General features: G+C 40.5%; 1 protein-coding gene across 1 annotated transcript; it reads left to right on the forward strand.

The window, feature by feature from the left end:
- The first annotated feature begins 1169 nt into the window (after positions 1-1169).
- Positions 1170-16846, forward strand: LOC110948970 (cyclic AMP-responsive element-binding protein 3-like protein 3-B). The gene is made up of 10 exons (XM_022190758.2): positions 1170-1375; positions 1652-1762; positions 2800-3073; positions 4133-4263; positions 6199-6309; positions 6529-6635; positions 11215-11283; positions 15608-15692; positions 16050-16143; positions 16234-16846. The coding sequence occupies exons 1-10, from the start codon at positions 1355-1357 to the stop codon at positions 16422-16424; spliced, it is 1194 nt and encodes a 397-aa protein (XP_022046450.2). The 5' UTR covers positions 1170-1354; the 3' UTR covers positions 16425-16846.
- Positions 16847-21614: the final 4768 nt, after the last annotated feature.

The following is a 21614-nucleotide window of genomic DNA, read 5'->3' on the forward strand; positions in this document are numbered from 1 at the left end:
ACAGGAGAATATCCCCAAGCTGGACGAATATTTTTTAATTGTAATTCAATTTTATTTTGTTGATACGTGCACGCCATGTGGGGATTCTTCTCACTTTAATTTCAATATTCAACTGACCTCATGATGTGGGTGGTCACTGTCTTTTGTGCAATGCAAGTCTAATCTGGGTTTAATATTGAAGGCAGCTCCTCCTCCATGTTTAGTCATGATCTGCATTTACTAATTAATTGATTTATTTGTGGAAATCATCTATTGGCCCCACTTGGATGTCTTGTATTTCTGTGCTAGAAATATCAGCTATCATAAATATAGTCTCATGATTATTCTCTACAAGAGACTTGAACAAACAAATGCCTGGATGCGCCTGGACTTTCTCCAGCTAAGTGCAGACTGAGTAAACTGACTTTGGCTAAGAAGAAGAAAGCTGATTGAAAGCGACTGAAAGTAAGTGTTCAGCTCAACTTATCTGTTTCTGATGAGTCTAAAATCTTTGTCCTGAACATATATCTAACAGCATGTCAAATCAGTCTGCATTTTACCCTACAAACAGAACAAGGATCAGAGGATTTATGTCCAGGCAGGACTAAGAGAAATCAAGTACTGTCCTCTTTTCCAGGGTCTCCTGCTGAAAACCACAGAGACAACACTGAGCAGCTCATTGGGAAGTCAGAGCAGGTATCTGCCTTGCTTCCAGTGAGTCAGATAATAGAGTTTAAAGTATTGCTGCTTGTTTATAAACCGCTCAGTAGCTCAGGAAAAAACACATCTCTCACTGTCTTTCACTAAACCGTCACTGCCTCTCAGGTAATCAGACAGAGGGCCCCTAACGGCTCCCTGATTTAAATTAGGGCTAAACCATTTTATGTTCTGCACTGAACTGCCTGATGGTTAATGAGGAGTGGAGGATAAAGGAGTGAGTTCTTGCTGGGCTCAGTCAGAAAACAGCTTGAATAAAATGCAAGTCTCCACCTTTTGCCTTTGAAAACAATTTAAAAAAAAGGAGTCATAAATTGAACCTGTCAAACGAAAAATGAATGTGAAAGCATATAGTGAATCAACACTAATTTCCCAAGATTACATCAGAGGTCGCTCTAGGCTGCCTCTGACGAACTTAAAGTAATTAATCCATTGGTGAGTCTTCCTTTTACAAGCTGCCTGCTGAACACTGGATTGGACGGCGATCAGCTGGTTTGGAGGAATGCTGTGATATGACTTCTCAACTTTGTCCCTTGAAACAGTCCTAGGCCTTTCTCCCACACGCTGAAGCCACAGACAGACCTTTTGATCCGGCTGTGTTTTTGTCCCTGTTGGATAGTTTCATTGAAATTTCATCAGCTGCTTTAATGCCGGAATTATGACGCTGACTGCAGACAAGGTGAGATCACTGGGTGCAACTTCTGCTTTTTGTGAACGTGAATAATTCAGAATGCGCCCAGGGAAAACAAACTTTTTGTAACAGTAGGTGAAAGTGGATAGGATTGATTTAATTTCATTGATTTTGTCAAGGGCAAACAAAGTGTGAGAGTGAGCAACACAACAGGAGGTATTAGTCTTTACAAACAAGCAGGGAGAAAGAGCAAGCAGAGTGGAAAAACAGCCTCTAAGAAACCGAGGAACACCTCATTCTTAAAACCAGCACTCTTTGTTTCAGGTGCACGCTGGGATGGACATCGTTGACCTTCTTCTCAGGAACACGGATGAATCCACCAGTTGCCATAGCAACCAACCGTGGTCTCTCACAATCGATGATGTACGTACGCTGGTCAGTCTGCACAGTTTTCTCATACAAAGTCGCTGGTGGAAAAACAATGAAAACCGCAAATTGATTGAGTGCGAGGTGTATTCTGAGGTGTGGTCGTGTTTGCAAAGAGGCGAAGAGTCACAGGGAAATGAGCTCAAGGACGTGAACACCGGTGTGTCTAAGTCAGGAGTGTCAAATTCATTTTAGTTCAGAGGCTACATTCAGTCCGGTTTGACATTCAGTGGGCCGGACCAGTTAAATTACAGCATATTATCCCATAAATCATGACAACTCCAAATTTTTCTTTTGTTTTCATGCGAAAAAGTATGTTCTTAAAATGTTCACATGTAATGAACAAAATATTATGAAAAACCTGAAGTTTCTTCAGAAAAATAACTTCAATTTCAGCAATGATATGCCTCGATTTGTCATTTACAGCATCTACAAAGGCACAAAACATTTAGTCATGATCCAAACAACAATAGTCGGACAACAAAAGACAAAAAAACAAGACAAAATATTACAAAAAAGAGACACAAAATGACAACAACCAAAACAAAAGGACAAAAAAATTAGACAAATGACACAAAACAGAAAAGAGACAAAAAAGGACAAACAAAAACGAGACAAAAAAATTACACAAACGACACAAGTCAGACAGAAGAACACAAAATGATATGCAAAAAACTTAATAAAGCGAAACACAAAATGAGAAAAATTACACAAAAAACAGAAGCGTGACAAAACGGAAACAAAACAACAAAAACATGAGACAAATGACAAAAGTCAGATGAAAAATTACAAAAAACCCAACAAGAACAAGACAAAATATTACAAAAATGAGACACAAAGACACAAAACAACAATGAGCAATATAATATTTTACTTTATGATTAAAGCAACTTGTCTAGAAATTATTTTAAATTCATAATTTTACAAATTTACATTTAATGTCTTCTGTTATTTTCACTAAGCAGTTGTCTGTGCCCATATATGATAATCTCATTACGTCTGTCAGCTCAGCAGTGATGATGTGTACATATCCTGCCTCTCCTCAGACCCTGAGCCCTGAGAGAAGTGGAGCTGATGACTTCTTGGACGCCCTGCTGCAGGGGAGCGACTGCTCCTCTGTGCCGGCTTCCCCACTGTGGTCGCCCTGCACCCCTGACAGCGGCATCAATGAGGACCCCCCGACAGACCCCACAGACAGTCCTCACCCAACCTCCCGCTCAGCTTTTCCAGCATTTGACATTCAGACGTTCCCTCAGCCTCCGTCCCTGGAGAGCCGGCCACCAGCAAATGAAAAATCGTCTGATGTTTCCATTGATCTCGGTGAGACTACATTTAAATTGGAAAGTGGTAAAAACACTTGCATTTCAAACTGGTGAGGAGCATCTGAGAGGCCCGCAGCTAATGGGTGAGCCATGAAAGTGGTCATTTAAATGGTGAGCACAACTGCCAGGTTAGGAAGTGAAAGAGAAAAGGTGAACCAGATCCCTGGGCTGTCAGGTAGAAAAAAATAATAGACTTCGACACTGTCAGATTTATCAATTGTGCCTTCTGTTGTGGAATAATGAGCCCTCTGACTGCGGGTCATTTCAAAAAGCAAATAATTTGTTTTTCCCTGTTTCTGAACATTTTTAAGGATAATGGTTGTGCTATTGTCATTCATCGTGTGATGAAATTGCCTATTTTTTGAATAATGGTCCTTTTTCACAATGCAGATTCTTGACCTCTCTGTGTCAAAAATACATGAAACTGACTGAATAAACCAAGAGCACAAAGAAAAGAGTAACATACAGCACTGTGCAAAAGCAAGCATGCTGTCATAAAGAACTCTCTAAGTCAAATTAATATTCAGTGTGACCACAGTCTACCTTTAGGACAGTACTAGCTCTCATCTTTTTTTTTTTTTTTTTTTTTTTTTTAGGGATTTGGCAAGTATCTTGTAGATTTTGCTGCAGTTCTCCTGTGAATTCTGGCCGTGTGTCAGTGGCTTCACTCTCTTCATGTAATCCCAGACTGATGCTAGGAAATGGGCTCTATGGGGAACACTTCTGTTTCAGGACTCTGTGTTCTTCTTGTCACAGAAAATAGTACTTTATGACTCTGGCTGTGTGCTTAGGGACATAATAGTGCTGCAGAATCTATGTGGGGCTGATCAGACGCCTTCCTGATGATACTGTGTGATGGATGAGAATGGAAACATCGAAAGAAATCACCTTTTCTGTATGTGTGCTGCATGTTTGTAGGGTGTTCTGTAAAGCACAGAAGGTTGCAGCAGTGCCACAGGTATTGTGGTGGGTTCTGTTTGGACTGCAAACAGAGGCAATTTTATGAATTATGACCTGCTATTTTCTCTCTATTTGTTTTTTCTGGCTCAATATACAGGCTGGGAGCCTGGTGGCCTCAATGAGGGGTTCGGTATTGCATACTACTTCACCGAAGACCAAAAGCCCCTGCTACCATCCAGCCATGCTCTCACAGTGAAGGACCTGCTGTTAACCAACGTGGGACAAAACGTAAGAAGAGTTTCTGTGAAATTTCGGGGTGAAATTATAATTTTGTTCTGGAATCTGAAAGAAAAAGCAAACTTGTTCCCCACACCCCTCTTCTCCCATCCCTCCCCCTCTCCACTCCTGTACCCCTCTACCCCTCTACCCTTCTACCTCTACATCCCCATCTCTCTGCCTCTTCTGTCCCTCACAACCCGCCAGTCAGCAGTCAGATAGGTCCCCCACATAAAGAGGTTCAAGGTTTCTTCCTGTTAAAAGGAAGTCTTTTCTTGCCGCTGTCACCGTAGGGTTTGCTCTGGGGCTTCAGGCAAATGGGTTCTGTAAAGCGTCTTGAGACAATTTGACCTGTAATTGGCGCTATATAATAAAGTTGAATTGAATCATGGTCTCTTAGGTTACCATTTGTTATATTATATATCTGGAGCTGCACAGTGGGTCTGTAGTTTGCAGCCTGGGCCTGAGGATGTTTCTACGTGGAGTTTCAACACGGTCTCACGGGGATTCGTGAAACTGTTACGTAAATTTTTTGTTTCTTTTTCGTGCGCAGCTGCAACACGGTCTCACGGGGATTCGTGAAACTGTTACGTAAATTTTTTGTTTCTTTATCGTGCGCACCAACACGATTTCGTCATGTTTTTCGTGCCGCTCACCACGAAATGTTTTTCGTGTTGCTCACAACGAAACCCGCTGTGGTAATCACAGCTGAAAGTGGTTTATACCAGCGGATTCATGACGATCTAAGCTGTCCATCGGCGTATACTGCTTGTGTGATCGCGTTTGCGGCCACCGGCCGCCGGACATTCTTTAAATTCCTATGCAAATTGGTAAGTGTACCACCGGGTTATGGTTAGGTTATGGTTAGGTTATGGTTAGGGTTATGGTTAGGGTTATGGTTAGGGACGATGTCATGCAAAATATAGCGTTGGATTCGCCATGGTTTTACATTAAAAATATAATACACACATTCGTTTGAAATACGTTCTGGGTGGCACGAAAAGTCCGCCGTTTAAAATACATTGGTGCGCATTTCGTGGTGAGCGGCACGAAAAACATGACGAAATCGTGTTGGTGCGCACGAAACCGAAACAAAAATTTACGTAACAGTTTCACGAATCCTCGTGAGATCGGGCTGGGAGTTTACATGATCTCCCTGTGCATGAGTGGGAGGAAGCCGGAGTACCTTCCACAGTCCGAAAATATGCTCAGGTTAATTGATAACTCTAAGTGGTCCATAGTTGTGAACATGAGTGTCCTTGTTTGTCTCTATATGTAGTCCTGTGATAGACTGGTGACCTGTCCAAGTGTCCTCTGTCTTCATCTTAAGTCAGCTGGGACAGACTCTGCGACCCTAATGAGGATTTAATGGTGTATAGATGGATGGAAATTGTATTCATCCTATTTTTGTTAGTAACTTCATCACAGTTGTTGAAGAACTGCCTGAGGGCCAGAAGGTTTGAGGTTCACAAAAGACACTCCTTAAAAGGCGCTGGGAAGGAGGACTCCAGTTCTGAAATGGTATGGAACAAATAACAGAGTTACACTGACATATGCTAAACAATGAAAAGTATTTCTGAAGGTTCATTGTAAAAGCTGACAAACTCTGTATTCTCCTTATCGTAAACGATATTAAATCCGCCAATGACCCAGCAAGGTGTTTGTGGTTTCTGAGTTAGACGATAGAGCAAATTTCCACGACATATCTAACAAATGGGAGTTCCAAATAACACAGTTATGACTGCTTGTACAGTCCACTGCATCTCTGTAGAATTTCACACCAAAGACCTTCTTGTGATGACCTGTCTACTTGGAGAGAAAGAGAGCAAAATTTAAATTCAAAACACAGTAGTTTATTAAGTTTTAATACAGTCGAGTGCTTTCTTCAGGTGAGCGGACTGAGCAAATCACTTTTTAACTGCAGTATTCGGTCCATGTGCTTCGCAGATGCAACGAATCCCCCAGTATTCCCTGCAGGAGCTTGTACTTAATGAGGATGAGAAGAAGCTTCTGGCTAAAGAAGGCGTAAACCTGCCCAGCAAACTGCCCCTGTCTAAGGTAGATGAACGTATGCCTGTAATATGCATGTATGTAGGGCACATGTCTCGACACAAACACGCACCTTCCACATCCACAAATCTAAATCTGTATCCCCAGTTGTACGACCTCTTCCAGTTTTGCCCCATCTTTCCCATCCCAGTTTCACTTCACTTACCCTGTTTCTTCCTCTTTCTTTCTTGTCCCTTATACCCGCATGTGTTTCATCTGCCTGACAAGTTTGAAGAGAGGGTTTTGAAGAAAATCCGGCGGAAAATCCGTAACAAGCGCTCAGCTCAGGAAAGTCGGAAGAAGAAGAGGGAATATGTTGACAGTCTGGAAGGGAGGTAGGAAGCAGCTGCACTCAGCATTTTCACTCACCAGAACATTATCTCAGCACATTTTGGCCTACAAAATTAAGTTTTTATCTGCAGTGATTCGTTTGTGCTCAGAAAGACTTAAAATTAGCCTATTTTGTGATGATTCTCTTTTACAAACTGTAGCAAAGATGCAGCAGGACATTTCTTTAAAAAAAAACAAGCAATTGTCCATTTCCCTGTTGTGAATCATTGAGAACACAGAGTCCTTTGAAGCGTTTGCATTTCCTGAAACATCGTATTTATCGAGTAGCTCCCTGAAAAAGCACTTTGCGGGACTCACAGAACAAAATAACAGAGCACTAGTGGTTTGTTTGGAGCGGAAAAAACAAAACTAAAAGCTGAACGGAGACTTTTAGCAAGAGAAAAAACGGAAGAATCATTAATGTATGATAAAAATTATAGGGATATTCAGCTAATGACAATCACATTGTTATTATGTAACAGTCATCATTACTGTTAGAACATTATTCAGTATCGGACCAACGGATAATTTTTCAGCTCAACTGAGAAAAATGCGGCTCATAATCGAGTCCTGCATGCTACAAAAGCTACTTTATACCGCTGATGCTTTCTTTTTAATACAGCATTGTGTATCTGACACAAACCAGGTCGTAAACATCACAAAAAACTCCAGAGTGAGAACATTTTGTCACTCAAAGAGAGGATTCATACTATATGAGATAAAAAGAAAGGCATTACCATATGCTCCTTAGACTGCAACCTATTATTAGGGGAAATGTTACATTTTGAGTCTGCTTAACTTTGACATGTTGCCCTCATTATTAAGCATTTTTGTATGATCTAGTGGTTGCAAAAGCACAGCAGACTCATGAATATAAAGACAAGATCTCTGTCGAAATACTCTAGAACCATGACTGAAATAAAAGTGGAAAAGATATAAAACCTCATCGAATTTTATGGTTGAAACTGGGTTTTTGTCTAATGTATAATAACATCTAATATGGTGTTGAAAAGTGACAAAAGTGAGAAGTTATTTACAAGGTATTATCCATGAGAACATCATTATTTCCACAAACTAGAATTGAAGCAGAGGTGAAAATTGAAAGTGAATGAGCTGAAGGCTTTCTGTCACAATTATACAACAGCGTGTGCTCAGCTCTTTTTGTGCCTAATCTGGGGTCAGTTTGACAGAAAACACGGCGTATTGTAGCACAACAGAGCAGCTAAACCAGTCTGTGCTGCAGCATGTCACAGTAGCAGGCCAGGAGGTTTTTGCTAAGATCCTTTCAGTCTTCCTCCTTCTAATCTAAGTCCAGGCTGTGCAGACTGAGCCTTACCGCACAGCCAGTCATCCTTTGTCACCAAATTTCTTTATCCTGCCAGCCTCCCACATGGTGGCTTTTCCAGTCCATCAGACCTCTGCAAGCAATGTGGCCTGGCAGAGCATGTGGTTTAATTCATATCAAACCTTCTCAAAAAGGGCAGTGCGGCAAGGTTTATTGTTCCTCAGCCTCCCCCGGGGTATTTGTAGGATTTTTAGATCTGAGGCTAACCTTCAGATGGTTCCCCTTGCACCGCTGGGTTCCCATAAAACCTGTCATTTTTGATTCAACTCAGAACAGAGGAGTCATCGGAGAATGAATTGGGGTGCTGAGGACAACGGGTGTAGCAAGTAGAATAGAGTGAATAGAGAGCTTTAAAGGTATCATGAGGGGAAAATTCCTTTTTATTGTGTTTTGTGGTTGTCATGAACTCAGAAGTGCAAAGTAAAAGCAGTTGAGATATGAAGGTGCTTACTTTTGCCACTTTTCAAGCCTCCAAACAGATACTTAGCCTCATACCTTTACAGATCGGTATTTTAAAGTCGTGTAGCTCACATTTTGTATAATCTGCCCCCTCACTGTTGCCTCTGAGGCTGTAAACAAACATGTACTCACTTTAACTTTGTGTACATAGTCCAGCTTTACTAGAAAAATCCCACAATCCTAACAGATACGATTTGATGATTCGAGATGGAATGAAACGTATTTTTCTGTCACCCAGTTGCCAGAATGTTCTCCCTTTTTAAAACTTTGTATCACTGCATAAAATAATATTTACTGTCTAAATGTACCTGACTGAATTAAATATTCATTAAAGCTCCTCCAATACATTTTCTAGAGTGTAATTTCAGCTTGGCTTTGCTGCACAACATTTCATAGTGTGTTTTACATGCAGATATTTGGTTCTTTGAGGTGACGCTGATGTTTTTCTTGAGATTTTTGATGGATACATTGAAGCATTTCTGGGTTGAAACATGAACAGAGTTGTGTTGATGTCATTCCCAGCTCAGCAGCTGTTCTTTCCCACTTTAGCAGTGAGTCTTTTTTTTCCTAACAGATGGACCAAAGTATCGACTCAGTGGCACAAACACTGAGTCACTGAGACTCTCCAGATTTAACACAAATGTTTTTGAGAAAGGTTTTGCAGGAAAAAAACCCCACCAGGACTAACATTAAACACAGCTGCTAAAGCAACTAATGCAATTTCATAAATAGTAAAAAGTCTCAGATTTCATGTGAAGCCCCAATAAAGTAATGACTTGTCAAAAATTCAACTGAAGGATGCTTGAGACTTGATTACTTAGGATAGAGCAGGATAAATAATCTTAATTTGCCTCCAAGTTTGCCTCAGGTTGGTTATTCAAATGTGATTTCGTTCACCTCATTTAGGACTTCTTTGAAAAACCTGAAAACCCTGAAATGAGACATGAACTCCTCAGATTTAATATCAGCCACACATGCAGAAGTTAGATGGTTATGTTTGCATCGGACAAAGTTTATTATTTTATCCTTTTTTTATCGAGGGGTTACAGAGCTGCTGTCATGGTTCTTCTTCTGTGGCTGCAACCAGCAGAAGCTTTTCTTTTTCACCTTCTTTTCCAGCACCTCCTTCCCTTCTTTCTCCTAGTTCACTTTTTCAGTCTGTTTTTGTCTCTTTGTTCATCTTTAAAACCCTAAAGAGTCTCCTCTTGTTTTTCTTTTGAAGCAAAGCTCCTGCAGCTCCTTATTCTCCTCTTCTGACTAATTTCCTCTTGCAGGTCTTTGTTGCTATCTTCCCTCAGTTTCTGGTTGTTCTGCATTTCTTCTTTCCCTTGTTCTCTCAGGGTAACATCCTTTCTGAGCTGTTCTACAGTGTTGTACTCAGTCGTCCAGGATCTTCTTTCTGCTGGAATTTGTTGTTTGTTTCCAGCAGCTGCTCCTCCATGTTGAAGAGTGTTGTAGAGAGACTCTCACTGATAGCTTTCAGTCTGCAGAGTTCCTGCCCTCTTTGGAGATCTGCTCCTTCAGGAACTCAAGTTTTTGTCACATTGATCCTGGAGTTTTCCAGCAGCTCTTCTTCCAGACTTCAGATTGGATGTTGCTCCTATGAGCCTGGCCACTGAAGCATCCATTTTTACTCAGGAGCTTTTTAGTGAAAGTTGTTCTACAGTACCACAAAACGACAATAACAAGGGATTTTCATCATTTAGGACCTTTGAGACCGATTTGAAACCATAAACAAGGACTATATGGGTTATTGTATTTTGATGTCAGCTGTTGCGGTTCAGTACAACCTAAACTTGGCCAGTGTTTGTTTTTTCCTCCTGCTGAGCAAGAAATAGTGACTGAAACGCAGCCCATTAAGACTACATGTTCACCAGCGCTCAGTCAGAGCCATTTCCAATCACATCCTCTGTGCTGCTAAACTATTGATTTTATAACTGCAACATGGTCTGACAAACTCAAACACAACTATGCTTTAACTCGGAGGGAAACTGCTTGTTTTAGTCTCACACACTTATTTGTGTCTAGCTGAGCTGCATTTACATCTGCAGACATTGAAACAACCTGCTCTGAAAACTAGCAATTGTAGAGTCAAGAGTTTACCATCTTTGCAGTATTTTGAGCTTAAAAACCAAATTGCTAAAAATGGGAACATTATGGGACCTTTAAAGACAAACGTCAATGTGCTTTCATTTTAGTGATAATTTAAATCTGACATCAATGTGTGTGTGTTCCCACCTTTTGTCAAAAATAAATGGAAAATTGATTGTTTGCTGCAATGTCTAACAAACAGCAGACAAACCTTTGTGTACATACCTACACTTTTAAAAATATCCTTAATGGTGGAATAGGAGCCTTACAAACCTAATGGTGTGCTATCGACGCCTCATTCAAGCCTGTGCTTCGTTGCCTCAGAATAACAAAAGTTTCGAGACACGGTGAGATTGTCAGTGTCATCCAGCAGCGTCAGCATTTGTTGGTAATTACAGCAGTGGAGCGTATCAGCCCAGTATCATTATCAGTCAAGGGCCATTATGGAGGGTGACTCATGATGACGAGAAGAAATAAGAAAAACTGCAGACGAAGAGGGTGGCGGTGGTGGGGTGCTGACGGATGGTGTCCCTGGATGACAGAATGTGAGATAAGAGTCAGCAGATGGATATTGGCAGAGAGAGAAATGGAGCAGAAGCAATATAACGTCATCACACAATGTTGTTTGATGCCCTCCTTCCCTCGTTTTATCTACATTTCCTTCTCTCTTGTTCTCTGCCTCTTTGTAGGATGTCTGCATGTACTTCTCACAACCTGGAGCTGCAGAGAAAGATCCAGCAGCTGGAGGAGACCAACAAGTGAGTCCTCACGTGCTGCAATGACTGATTATTGCCATCAGCTAATGATCTATTTTGAAGATAAAAGAGAGACAACCAAGAAGACCTCTCCTTAGATTAAATTGTCTGCTGTATTGTTATATAGCGCCCCCGTCTGGAGGTCTTGTATGCATTGGCATCCTTGGTTTGGAGATGTTTTCTCTATTGATTCTTTATTTCTCTAGACACCTAGACACTTCTGTAACCAGCATTTAGATTTATTTAGCACTTTGAAATGTTCCATTTTATAAAATCAAAAAAGTGTCGTAAAACAAAACACTCAATGCAAGTTCTCAAAATCCAAGGCGACATATTCAAGCAGCTTCTGCTCGCGAACAGACAGCTATTAAATTGATTAAAACTAAGATAATCAGCACATAGAATCTGAGAGTCTGGAATCACTGAATGTAGTCTATGTTTTTGATGAAAGGTTTCTTATTTCCGTTCAACAAATGTCTAAAATGATAAAGTACAGATGTCAGAGTTTATCACCAGCAGCTAAGTAATTGACGTTGGCTCTTTGGTTCAAGGACCAGTAAGTAGGATTTATTAGTGGAAATGTATTATTGTATTCATAATTGGTCTATCGTTCCTGTACAATCACCTGTATATATGAAATTTTCCATCTTGGGTTTGAATGAGGCCTTCAGAGCTGCAGATTCTCTTTCATGGATGTTGTACCACCAGACTTCTATGGTAGCTCAGAGGAGACAAACTAAACACTGGCTCTAAGCAGGGCCTTTTAACGTTTTTACATTGAAGCCCTGGAAAGTGGAACCAATGCAGAAGTAACTGAAACCTGCATTATTTATAAAGACCAGCAAGGGGCGACTTCTCTGTTGGCAAAAAGAAGTCTGATTTTACAGAAGTCTGTGAGAAAATGACTCATTGTCTTCTTTAATTTATTCTCATGGTCTTACTGATTCTTTAAAATCTTCTTTAATGCAGCATAATGCTCATTTTGTAAATGCTGCTCGTATTTAGAGTAAAATAGATTATAAAAACAGAGTACATTGTGCGGCGTGGCCACCTTGTCATTGACAAGTTGCTCCTGTAAAGGTGCCCTTGGGTCCTCAGTCACAACCACAGCTTGCTTGCCAGGTCTAGTTTCAAAAGATTAAGAGAGTGACAGCCAAATTCCAAACTCAAGGTTAAAAACAGCAAGAAAAAAATTTAATTAAGGAAAAGAGGTTAAAGCTGTCTTTCATATTTCATGTAGAGGAAATTGAAATTAAAAGCATACATACACTTTGTATCTTGTATTGCTCTGTTGAATCAGTCCTAATATTTCAAGTAGGATAAGAAAAATGTACAATTAGTCTGTTCTTTCATTATATATATATATATATATATACATACACACGTGGACAAAATTGTTGGTACCCCTCAGTTAAAGAAGGAAAAACCCACAATTCTCACTGAAATCACTTGAAACTCACAAAAGTAACAATAAAAATTTATTGAAAATTAAATAATCAAAATCAGCCATCACTTTTGAATTGTTGATTAACATAATTATTTAAAAAAACAAACTAATGAAACAGGGCTGGACAAAAATGATGGTACCCATAACTTAATATTTTGTTGCACAACCTTTTGAGGCAATCACTGCAATTAAACGATTTCTGTATTTGTCAATGAGCGTTCTGCAGCTGTCAACAGGTATTTTGGCCCACTCCTCATGAGCAAACAGCTCCAGTTGTCTCAGGTTTGATGGGTGTCTTCTCCAAATGGCATGTTTCAGCTCCTTCCACATATGTTCAATGGGATTCAGATCTGGGCTCATAGAAGGCCACTTTAGAATAGTCCAACGCTTTTCTCTCAGCCATTCTTGGGTGTTTTTGGCTGTGTGTTTTGGATCGTTGTCCTGTTGGAAGACCCATGACCTGCGACTGAGACCAAGCTTTCTGACACTAGGCAGCACATTTCTGTCCAGAATGCCTTGATAGTCTTCAGATTTCATCGTACCTTGCACACTTTCAAGACACCCTGTGCCAGATGCAGCAAAGCAGCCCCAAAACATTACTGAGCCTCCTCCATGTTTCACCGTAGGGACAGTGTTCTTTTCTTCGTATGCTTGCTTTTTGAGTCTATGAACATAGAGTTGATGTGCCTTACCAAAAAGCTCCAGTTTGGTCTCATCTGTCCAAAGGACATTCTCCCAGAAGCTTTGTGGCTTGTCAACATGCATTTTTGCAAATTCCAGTCTGGCTTTTTTATGAGTTTTTTTCAGCAGTGGTGTCCTCCTTGGTCGTCTCTCATGAAGTCCACTTTGGCTCAAACAACGACGAATGGTGCGATGTGACACTGATGTACCTTGGCCTTGGAGTTCACCTTTAATTTCTTTGGAGGTTGCTCTGGGCTCTTTGGATACAATTCCAACGATCCGTCTCTTCAATTTGTCATCAATTTTCCTCTTGCGGCCACGTCCAGGGAGGTTGGCTACTGTCCCGTGGGTCTTGAACTTCTGAATAATATGAGTCACTGTTGTCACAGGAACTTCAAGCTGTTTAGAGATGGTCTTATAGCCTTTACCTTTAAGATGTTTGTCTATCATTTTTTTTCGGATGTCCTGGGACAATTCTCTCCTTCGCTTTCTGTTGTCCATGTTCAGTGTGGTACACACCTTTTCACCAAACAGCAGGGTGACTACTTGTCTCCCTTTAAATAGGCAGACTGACTGATTATGAGTTTGGAAACACCTGTGATGTCAATTAAATGACACACCTGAGTTAATCATGTCACTCTGGTCAAATAGTTTTCAATCTTTTATAGAGGTACCATCATTTTGTCCAGGCCTGTTTCATTAGTTTGTTTTTTTAAATAATTATGTTAACCAACAATTCAAAAGTAATGGCTGTTTTTGATTATTTAATTTTCAATAAATTTTTATTTATTGTTACTTTTGTGAGTTTCAGGTGATTTCAGTGAGAATTGTGGGTTTTTCCTTCTTTAACTGAGGGGTACCAACAATTTTGTCCACGTGTGTATATATGACATTATTTGACTGTTCCATGCACCAGTTAGTATTGTCAAACTTGGTGCTTTTATGTGTTGAATCACGAGACTGCCTCTTAGAATGAGGTGTTTTGCCAAAGCAGCAGACTCGAATGGAATTCTGCAACCTGTCTAACTTCTAAAAACACACTGATTTGTGACATCTTGGTGGTAGATCTTTATCAGGTAAATGGCTTGGAAGGTTGTTTTCTGCATGTACCCATTTTTACTGAATATTAATCTGCTGGGGTTCCTTGTCCAGCTCTGCCATATGGATGGATATTTACACACATTATCAGGTTCATTTCCCAGTGTGAGAGGCTGACTGGGTTCATTGTTTATTGCTGGATTGATTCTGTTAGCTTAGATGCTGACTGTATAATGTACTGCGAGGTCTTAAATCAAGTTTTATTAAGGTAAATTTTTAGCATTGTTAACCTTTTTTCCTTGTCATGTTGATGTGATCCTCTTCAGTTATGTATTTGTATCATTTTTATATTGCCACTGCAGATTCATAGACAAATGTAATTTAAACCTACAGTATGTTTTGGGGACTCTCCATTATTCAGTTAAAACTAAAGAAAGTTCTTAGATGAAGGTTAAACATCTTCAAGAACCAAAAAGAAAATCTGCCGTCCACTGAAGTTCTTAGGATTACCAGGACCTGAACACCTGAGAATCTACTCAGACGCTACCACAGATTCAGATCAAATTACTATTTTCTGTTATGTTTGTACACCGAGATCTCAACCATATTTAATACATCTAACAAAGTCCCTTCTGAAGTTGTGCCTTGAATATCTTAATGTCTCGGTTTTTCTTAGATCTGTGGCGGAATTGTTTGTTTGAGTCTTTGTTGTGAATCGGATTGTGCCACAGTCAGTGTTCTGTTGATCTGCATTGATATGTTCTCAGCTCCTTTCTCACAAGATGCTGGAAACCTGGTTAAGAAAATATTCTACTTGTTTAAATTCAGGATGGAGACGCATCAGTGTGAAACCACGGGAATACAAAGCACCATGGACTTTGCTTTGCTTCCTCTTCATTCTGCCATCTCATTACGTTGCTCTCCGCCTCATGCTGACAGGGTGCCGTGGTGAACTGAAACAAAACGCGGCAAAAATCTAGAAACGCATGTTTTCCTGTCCTATGTTGCTCCTCTTCCTTTTCTTTTTTTGTTTGTTGGATTTCAGTATGCAGAGATCGCAGATGCTAGAAGAAAAAAAAAGATGTCTGCATTACATCTGTGGTTCCTCTATGTGAAGCTTAAACAATCTCTTTCATGTTGGTGTCTGTATTTGTATTGCAGTGCTCTGCTGGAGCAGCTAAGCCGGCTACAGACTCTCCTTCCTAATAGCTCCAGCAAAGCAACACACAAAGGAACCTGCATCCTGGTGAGCTATATAGGAGCACTGTGATATTAATTTGCACCAGTGAGAATTAGCAAAGACAGACAGCACATCTAACAAATAAAAAATGAATGCACAAGCTACAATAGAAGCTACAGCGGCCGAGCACATCATTAAAAGCCTCAGCCAGCTATTACGACAGCAGCTGTGTTTCATGATGAGATGTGAATGGAGTCAAATGTTTGAATTCCACCTGGCTGCACTCATCTTTGTGTGCAATGTTATGTAGGTTATGCCTAATAATTCCCTTTCTTCTCCTCTCTGTGCTCTCCATTGTTACCCTCTGATCTGTGCTTTCTGTGCTCGCCTTCTTTTTGTCCTGCTGTCTGTGTTTATTTTCAGGTTTTGCTCCTCTCCTTCTCCCTGATCATTTCCTCAAATCTACAGCCAGACCCTTACAGCCAGCTCAGCCAAGCAGACTACACAGAGACTAAAGGTTTGTGGTGGTCACACATGCTCAGACACACTGTCTTTTTCTCTTTTCCTACACACTCTCACTCCTCTCCACTGTGTCTCTGCCTCTCAGTGTCGTCCCGTTCCCTGCAGTTCGTGGATGAAGTGCCGCCTTCTCCTCCTCCTCCTCGTCTCCTCTCCCTCTACAGGAGCTTTGAAGCCCTGTGCAACCTGACAGAGAAGCTCTGGCCCCGGACAGATCTCCCCTCAGCAGACTTCCCCTCCTCTCACTACCAGCATCACAGGCACAAAGACGATCACTGATCTCCCCCTGGATGAACCACTCAGCGGAGGACTTGCAAGTGCAGCATCCAAATGAGCAGTTTCTCACCGCAGAGACTGGGTTATAGAGGTTTCATGGTGGCACACTAACACACTAGCGTCTAGTTAAAGGAGGAACTCCATCTGTGAAGCAGGGTCGCTGAAGAGGTCACACAAACAGATGTAATTTTTCATTTTCCATTGAGAAAAAAAAAAAGCCTCGAGGACCCGGTGGATCATGTATTGCTTATATTGTCGATGTATTATTTAGACACGTGTGATCTATAAAACAACACAAATGTATATTCACTGCTGTATTTTATTATTTACTCCAAATCGATATCTTAAAAAGAGACGAGGATGATTTGAGGTCCATTTTGTAACAGATCAGTGCAAAGCTGAAAGAAAAAAAAAGAGAATAAAAGTTTTTCCAGTGAAATCTGGAACCACGTGTAAGTTTTGTTTTTTCTTTCAGTAACACCATATGTTCACAGCGGAAGAAATTTGTATTGCAAAAATAATGAGGCAATATTTGGAAAATAAATTTGGCATCCCAAAATATATTACTTTATCAGCAAAAAGTTGCTCAAAGACTTCTCACTTTAAAAACAGCTTTCATGCCAGCTTCCAATATGGTCTCAGTTTTGAAAAATAACACAAATCATGCTACAGTTTCAGTGCCAAAATTGCTGTTTATGTTGTTGTGGAGCTGTAATTAAGTGCTGGCCACTGATCTATGTGAAGTACCTTCCTCCGTTTGGCGTCATGCTGCTATTTGGATTTGAGGGATAATGGCTGAAAGTGTTCCGTTACCGAGAGTCCAAGCATTAAAATGGCAACACTTCACTTGTTATTCTTGTTTCTGGTTTGCAGATCCCTCGCTATTACACGTCACAATTCAGACAGCTTATCTGTTCTGCAGGTTCATCTTCACAGGATCTCAGCTGTAACGAAATCTGCATTTCAAAACACTAAGGGAATATTCACCTCTGTCCATGTTAACCAGTGCACACCCATCCACTGTGGTATGATTTATTTGCCAGGATGAGCCAAAGCATGACGTCACACAGTGTATTTTTGAAGCCTCTGCTCACTGCAATGAGGGGAGCTTCAGCACAGTGCAGTCCCACAAGAAGCTTTTAACATACTGTATGTGTTGACATTTTATTGGAAAGCAGGGCAAAGTTTGCAGAAAAGGCTGTAGCTGATGCTGAGGGCACCGCAGTGAAGTATTGATGATGTTTTGGGAAATCTGGAAGATTTGAAGTAAGACAGAGAAGAATTCACATTGTGTAATCACTCACTCTGTTGGGTTTCAGAAAAGCTGTTTGTGACAAAGAATTTGGAAAGAAAAGAGTCAGACTTTGACCTAAATGTCTGCATGGATACCTACTCTCCGTGTTCATCATCTTAGTTGTTTTATAGTTTAGCGTGCATGCTATGTATCTAATATTTGCTAACTAGCACAACATGAAGTGCAGCGACACTAACGTGGTTCTGGATCTGCTGCTCTGTGCGGAGTTTAAATGTCCTCCTTGGTGCTATGTGGATTTTTTTTACACGTGCTCTACCTTCCCCTCTTCCTCCCTCCTTCAGTCCAAAACATGCATGCTCGCTTAATTTGTAGTTCTATAATGAGTCATTGGTGAGTCTGAGTGTGTGTCAGTCACTTAGTCCTGTGATAATCCAGTAAAGAGGTGATGGATAAATAAAGAGCACTCTGATGGGAATTAATAGTGTAACAGATCGGTCTGATAACAGTACTAAACGAAACAGTCTTAAAGTTACTACAAGTCATCTTTTAGGCTTATTATTCCTCCCAAATTTAATGACAAGCCATTGAAGTGTGGTTGAGAAATTCCACTGAAAACTGCAAATGTCATGATTGTGCTCGAGGAGAAGTAAGATTGAGAGTTTTAGCAGGATGCTGTGTGCACCACAAATGTACAAAATGTAATATTTTGTGCGTGTTGGACCGTCTGATTGACATAGCATTGACATCCTAAAATATTTTATAAACAAGTTCAAGTAAAATGAGTTTATACGCCCAATCAGTTACTACATTAAAACCACTGACAGGTGAAGTAAATAATACTGAACAACACTGATCAGAATGCAATGTTCTACTGGAAAACGTCGACTCCTGGCCTCAGCAGGACGATGCATTCAGCCACTCAGCAAAAACTGCAGCTCAGGGAACATGACCAAGAGTTCGATGCCTTGCCCACAAACTCATAAGATCCCAAACAGATGGAGAATCTGTGGGATGTGCTGGAACAAGCCTGATCTGCAGTGAGCCCACCGTGCAACCCTCAGGATCTGACGGATCCAGTGCCAGTGTTCACATGCCAAACTCCACAGGACACTTCCAGGGGTCCAGTGTCCACGGATCAATCAGTTAGAGCTGTTTCACGAGGAAAATACACGTCTGCTTTTAACATTGTGTGTAATGATTAAATTCATAAATAAAATATACCTTCAGGCATGGCATTGTTTGGTCCTGACAAATACCTCAAACATTACTGGATAGATTGCCATGACATTTTACCCCCTTGCTGCTCACAGGGTAAATGCCGTTGACTTTGGTGATCGGCAGACACATTCTCTAGTGCCACCTCGAGGTGCAGACTTGAAGGTCAAAGTGAAATGTTTTCGTAAGTAGTCGATTATTTTGCTGTGATAACTGGTTCACACATAAGGCGACCTAAAGAAAATAATTTCGATCCTCTGAATTCAAATCCAGCGGCACCATCAGTCCAGTAATTTAGGATCCAATATCTGTAAAGTTAATGGCATTCCCATCACCTTCAGCTGGTATTTGTCCACCTCATATGCAACAATCACATTAGCATATTAGCATTGTAAGCATATTAGCTTGGCACCATTAGCATTTACCTTAGAGCACTGCTGTATCTGTAAACATCAGAGAGCTGCCATAATGTCTAAAGGTGTTCTTTGTATACTCTGTCACAGAGTTTGGTTGGTTTTTGGGGTGGAGCTGCACCAGGGGAAGCTAACGGTATGATCTCAGAATTTTTAAAATCATTGTTGTTTCACATTTAGTTGCAAGCTTATGGATAGAACTATGCAATTCGGGGGGCAAAAAAGAATGATTCAAGCAAACCACAAATTACAAGCAGACCATCCACACTGGCTGGGAGCCAGAAATGAATTATTGATCAGACAGCTTTAAGCAGCGTGTTGAGGTGTGCAGTGATAAAGAGTTATGGGTAGAAATTCGGAATATCAATCACGTCAGAGCGGACCAGAGGTGCTGCTTCCTGAGGGTGGAGGAAGGTCACAGGAGGAAAAGATTGTTCGTTTAGATGATTTTTGCAAGGTTAGTTTGCCCATGTGGGGTTTCATGAACATGTGAGCAGAGTATTTACAGAGTATGTGATTGCGGAATATTCAGTCCTGCAATCACACTTTGGGCGTTCACAGAGTCTGCTGCCGTCGTGCTGATAAACATTAAAACACATAAACCTGTTTTTGCTTCATTATTAAGCAGTTGGTGGATTGTTATTTAAAAAAAAAAAATATCCACTGTGAGATGAAAATAATTCTTTCCAAAGATGTACTCGTGTATAACCTTGGGTGGATGTGTTTCTTGTTTTAACATTATAATTAGTGTGTTAATGTTCTGCTGACTACATTTTGAGAAAATTTATGACAACTTTTCCCCCTACTTTGAACTGAAGATTATTAAACAGCTTTATTTGAATTAGTTTGACTCCAAGTGTCATGACTCTGACACAAGGACACAGCTCGAGGTACTAATTGGATCTCAGGCATTTACTGCCGTTACATTGCATCCACTGCAGCACTGCTGAGGAAGCCATTCAGGGTGAAATGAAAATATTAGTATGGTCTTTCTCTCTTCTAAAGTACAGCAAAGAAGGAGCCCATTAAATGTCCTTGGTCAGTCAAGAATCTGTATCTGAACAGCTGTCTTTAAGGCCCACAGAGTTAAGTGTGTCTCATTTTGAATAACCACATTCTGTACAATCAAAGAGCTATTATCTTAAGCTTGTAGCTCACAGTAGAGAAGCACCACCCTCATCTATCATCATCTCAAGTACAATGATGTTCTCTCATATATAGATAAATATATTATGACTCAGACACAATCTGTGAATGGTATTTTGACCTTGACAGAGCGTTCAATATTGGACACACGCAAACAAAAGTTAACTTCTGCTTTGCTGGACCACAGATTGTCTATAAAAAGGAATGAAACCTCTTTGACGTTAATCAGTCATTTGCTAAACAGTGGATTTGTTGATCAATGCGGTGGTTCTGACCAAGGCCATCTCAGCAGCGCCTGTCTCTGCCTTAGGCTTGGTTAATACCTGTCCTGTGATGATGCCCAACTGTACATGCAAAGCAGTCACACCTCCAATTATGCATAACTTTAAGGATTATTACACCTTAAACTGATGAGTTGTACAAAAATGCATCCTCCTACAGGAGTCAAGAACAGGAAAGTCAGTTACAGAGACCGGAACCTTTATCAGCCTGCAAACATGTTTACCTCAGTAGTAAATTTGAGTGTTTTAATATGGGGGTCTATGGGGATGGACTCGCTTTTAGAGTCAGCCTCAAGTGGCCATTCAAGAGACTGCAAAATGAAATGAGAATCAGTGTCAGTAGTCATGTTTGTGTAGCATACTTTCATGTTTTGTATTAGAAAAAGTTGATCGAAGATACTGATGTAACTGTAAACTTGTTTAAGATTCCAGGACTTTATGCTTTTACTACTTTCTACACCACAGAAATGAGTTTTTTTTTCACCTCTGTGCTACTCCGAGCAAGGGCAGGAGAGAGATAAGGAGGGTCTGAACAGAAGCCCCAGAGGACTGCATTGTCTTCAAAGATGCTGTTTTGATTATCAGCTAAGGGATAATTCACATTCAAAAGAGCTTCCTGAATTCCACCAAAAAAGTTTCAGTGCTTGCTTGAGGGTTTTTTGTGTGGTTATTTTGAAAAAACGTTAACGCGGGTAAAGAGAGAGGGAAACACCTTTTTCGAATAAGTTCGGATGCAGTAAGAATTTAGTCTGCATGACTGATCAGGTGAATCCACTACTTTTGTTGTGTTCACTGTCTTCAGACAGCATGGAACATGGCAGATAACTCAAATGAAAGAATGAAAACCATTTTGTCCTATAGATAGTTGTTGCTGGTTTCTTTA

This window comes from Acanthochromis polyacanthus, chromosome 9 (genome assembly GCF_021347895.1).
Source record: "Acanthochromis polyacanthus isolate Apoly-LR-REF ecotype Palm Island chromosome 9, KAUST_Apoly_ChrSc, whole genome shotgun sequence".
Taxonomy (NCBI): Eukaryota; Metazoa; Chordata; class Actinopteri; family Pomacentridae; genus Acanthochromis; species Acanthochromis polyacanthus.

Bases quoted from the DNA above. Each gene is read 5' to 3' on its own strand.
- LOC110948970 (XM_022190758.2), top strand. From the start codon at position 1,355: ATGACGCTGACTGCAGACAAG. The intron at 3,074-4,132 runs GTGAGACTACAT...CTCAATATACAG, and splicing joins TGATGTTTCCATTGATCTCG to GCTGGGAGCCTGGTGGCCTC. The intron at 6,636-11,214 runs GTAGGAAGCAGC...GCCTCTTTGTAG, and splicing joins GTTGACAGTCTGGAAGGGAG to GATGTCTGCATGTACTTCTC.